Here is a 3,840-nt window from a genome sequence, read left to right as displayed (position 1 = left end):
ACAGTCCAGAACTAGAAGATGACAGAGAGATTGAAGAAGAGCCTTTATCTGAAGATCTGGAATGAGAACTGACTTGTGAAACCTCAGCGTGAAGGGACATATCACTGACCTTCATAACCACTCCACAACCATGAATATTTGACAAATTTTTACTGTGACTATTTATTAAGCATGGATAAAGGAGACAGCCCTAAAGGAACTTATGAAGCCAGCCCTTTGGGATTCAGTACCAACAGGCAAATTGCTTGTTTTCTTCTCTCTCTCTCTTTTTTTTTTTTTTTTAGAAAAAAAAGACAAAAACTGATTTTCTTGAAAAAAAAAAAACTGTTCTTTCTATAATGGCTTTGCCCATTTAAAAAATGTGGCTCTTAAGGGTTCATGAAATGACTGAATATGAGGATACACGTCCTGTAGAAAGCAAACGCGCCTCATATACTGCCAAAAATAGTGTTAGTTTCATTAATGTGAATTTTCCAGCATTCAGTAGTTGTAATGTTAGAAACAATTGCTGGTCAAGTTCAACTTGTTGCTATTGTTTTTAATTTGCACAGGAGTAGTATCAGAAATTAGTGTCACTGCTTGTATCTAGCTGAATTTTAAACAACAGAACATTAGTTTTTTATGTTGGTGCCACCAACTGTAAATGACATAAGTTAGTTATTACAAAACACAGTAATTAGACTGTTGCAACCATCTAAAACCTTAGGCTTCCAGTCTGTGCTGTTAGTGTTAAGATGTAAAGTGCAATCCTAAGCTAACATTATCTGTGCAAGCACCATAGAAACATTTGCATATCTGCATAGATCTTACAACTGTACTCTTTACCTCCTTGTGATAAAGCTTTGTCTACCTGCAAACACAGTCAAAGGCTACAGCTGCAAACCAAAGCCAACTCTAACCATGGCCAAGAGCTCAAGGACAGAAGCAGCCACATGCTTTGGTCAGCCTTCTGTAACTTCAATTAGTACAAAGGAACCTTTTCCATGAACTACCTGCTGTTTTCTGATGACCTCTGGGATCTTTTCATTTAGCCCTAAAGCAAGAATCAAATATGACAAAAACCACAACTAAAAACCTAATTTAGACACAGAGTAATCTTCTGAGGCCAAAAGTCCATCTAAATGCAATGAAGATTTGCTTTCATTAAAGACAGAGGTGAGGACAAAATCTGCAGTGGAAGTTATGATATGCTAGAAAGCAACAAATGTGGATCACTGACCAAAACGATTATGTACTTGATGCAAATGCAGATTGCATATTGTTATATATATAGGACATTGTGTTTTTGTTTTCCCCATCCAGTCACTTATTTTCGGTGGTGAATACATGTTGTTAGAAGATGTCTTGTATGGTCTGAATCTTTGTTGTGTACTATTTTTTATAGTCTTAAGTTATAATGAAAAAAACAAAAAGTAGGAACCAAACATAAAAGGTCTAGTAAAGCCAAAAATTAATTTCATATTGATTTTAAAGTGATCTAGCTGAGTTTTTACACTGAAAGCAAAGATTATAGCAATTGTAGTCCATGGTATTTATTTTCAGTCAAACCAAAGTTACATATAATTCTGCCTCTGCCGATACGGGATATTAACACTAACAATACACTCCCTTTCAAAGACTTGCACAGGCCAAATTGTTGGAATGCTGGTTTTCAAGACGACTCCAAACCCCAAAACTAGGATAATGCGTTATGGTGTAGTTGAAAATAGCATAGTCAGATGTTTGCTTAAAACCTAGAAACTTTACGTGTTGCTTTTCTTGTGCTGTGCCAAGTCTGGATAACACTTTTCCCCCAACCAAGGGACCTCATAACCTGATGATGGTTATTGCTTTACAAACAGTTTCGACAGAAGGTGGCTGCTAGAGCTTAACGTATGTACCGGTTCCATGCGATGGAGCTGGTTCTTGCAAACTAAGCTCATCATTTATTCTTTGCTGAAGTCAGCAAATAGAGTTAGAGAGATACCCAGTCATCTATCACACCAAATAAAACGACATAACGGCTTTCAAAAGGGTTTTCCCACTTACCCAAAAGGCTTTCTGAAAGCTTCTACCTCTGCAAAAAAAAAAAAAAAAGAAAAAAAAGAAAAAAAAAGAAAAAAATTTAGAACAATTATGGCAGATTGCATGAAATGTGAGAACGTCACAGTAACTGCTACTTTTCATTCTGTTTGTCTTTGGGTCATGATCAGTGAATGGGAAGTTTATGATATGGTATCAAAAGAAAGATTGGGATTGGGAAGGATGGTTTTCAGTCATCTAGGATCCTACTGGAAGGACTATCTGAAGGGAAAATGGGTCTTTCAGGTGCATGTTCAAAGGCTTTGATGGACTGAAAGTAATCGTGAGAGCTGTACCATCAGGAGGGTGGCCTAAGACTACAATGCTAAAGTATGCATACCTCAGTTACCAAACTTTTGAAAGGAAGTCTCAGCCACAGAATGCATATACCTGTAGAGTTTTGCATGGGTTTTATATGAATACAATTTTAAAAAATAGCTGCTTGCACATTATACCAGAAAAACCTCCAAAACTGCAATTGCTTTGAAAATAGATTTTAGGTTTTTTGGAGTTTTCTGAAATGCTTGGTCTGTATTTTGATAATTGTGCATATTATGTAAAAATGTTGGTGGACCCATAAATGACCAGACTTTTTCTAAGAAAAATGTTGCTTTAATGCATTTCATGAATTTTTACTCTTATATCATTGCTTGCTAGTAATAGCAAATCTGCTTTTCTGCATCTGCTTTGCGTAGCTATTGTAAGGCTTTGAACTAATGTATGTATTTATTGCTTGAACTTCTGTGCATACCTTATAAAGCATAATGTCTGACAATTAAATGGCTCATGTATTCTTGCTTCTATCATAAGCTGATTATGGGGACTATGATCTTTTGTATACAGCAAATTTTAACTGTAGCACAAACATCTGTTTATGTATTGGTGGAATATACCTGTTTTATTTATCTTTTTTGAGGTAAACTAATTTTTGATACTTTTCATTACTGTGTACTATGTTCATACTTTGAATTCTCTGACGTTAGAAGTCATGGTTGAAAATTGTAACAGCTGTTATTCGTTCTGTATTCATGGCTTTCACTGCTGAATAAAATAAAGGACCAAACCTAGGATTTGAAAGAAAACTGTCTACCTCTAACACCAGGGAGTTATCAGATTTTATTTTACATAGTTTTAGTCTACAAAGACACAATTGCTTAAACCTAGTGGGTTTAAGGCTTATATTCTATGTGGTTGGATTCATGGCACAGTTGTACTGTTTGAAAATCAATTAAAATTTCATGTGAATGTTACAAGTATTTGGTAGAATTACCACTAACTGGGTTTTGTTTAGATAAATCGGATATGGAGAAAATGTCATCAGCATTCTGTGTCTACAACTGCTTAACTTCATGAGAATGCATTTCTTTGTGATTAGGGAATCGTAGAATAGTCAGCTAGGAATAGAGCTACAGAAGTACACTTAAAATAAACCATCCTGGACTTTAACATCCCTGGGCAGATTCAGTCACAAAATCCATTAGACTACTTTGTAAAGTTTTCAAATTGGACATTCACATTTGGGGGAATTTGTGAGACTTCATCCTACATATGCCAATATTAACATGCATTCGGACAATAGCTTTATTAATGCCATAAAGCTGTTGAAAGGAACATGGCTTACCCTTGTTATTTCACTAGTTCAGGTTGCAATGAAAGGGATTTTTGTCCATGAACACTTGGCAAATCTTACTTAGCCAAAAAAAAAAAAAAGAAAGGATGTACATTTTCCTATAGAATTAATGTATGAACAGTGTGTCACTGCTGTTGGATGTAAAAATG

General features: G+C 35.4%; 1 protein-coding gene across 21 annotated transcripts in view; it reads left to right on the top strand.

Moving 5' to 3' along the window:
* FOXP2 (forkhead box P2) overlaps positions 1-3,609 on the top strand; it is a 534,423-nt gene extending 530,814 nt beyond the window's left edge. For 20 of the 21 annotated variants that reach the window (XM_067042303.1, XM_067042302.1, XM_067042293.1 and 17 more), the window contains one exon: positions 1-3,609. This exon is cut by the window's left edge and continues 80 nt beyond it. In XM_067042303.1, coding sequence (XP_066898404.1) covers positions 1-65 — 65 coding nt within the window. In that variant the 3' untranslated portion in view covers positions 66-3,609. The other variant, XM_067042301.1, reaches the window with a different exon arrangement.
* The last annotated feature ends 231 nt before the right edge of the window (positions 3,610-3,840 follow it).

The sequence above is a fragment of the Kogia breviceps genome, chromosome 9 (assembly GCF_026419965.1).
Source record: "Kogia breviceps isolate mKogBre1 chromosome 9, mKogBre1 haplotype 1, whole genome shotgun sequence".
Taxonomy (NCBI): Eukaryota; Metazoa; Chordata; class Mammalia; order Artiodactyla; family Physeteridae; genus Kogia; species Kogia breviceps.
This window is presented reverse-complemented; position numbering and strand designations above follow the sequence as displayed.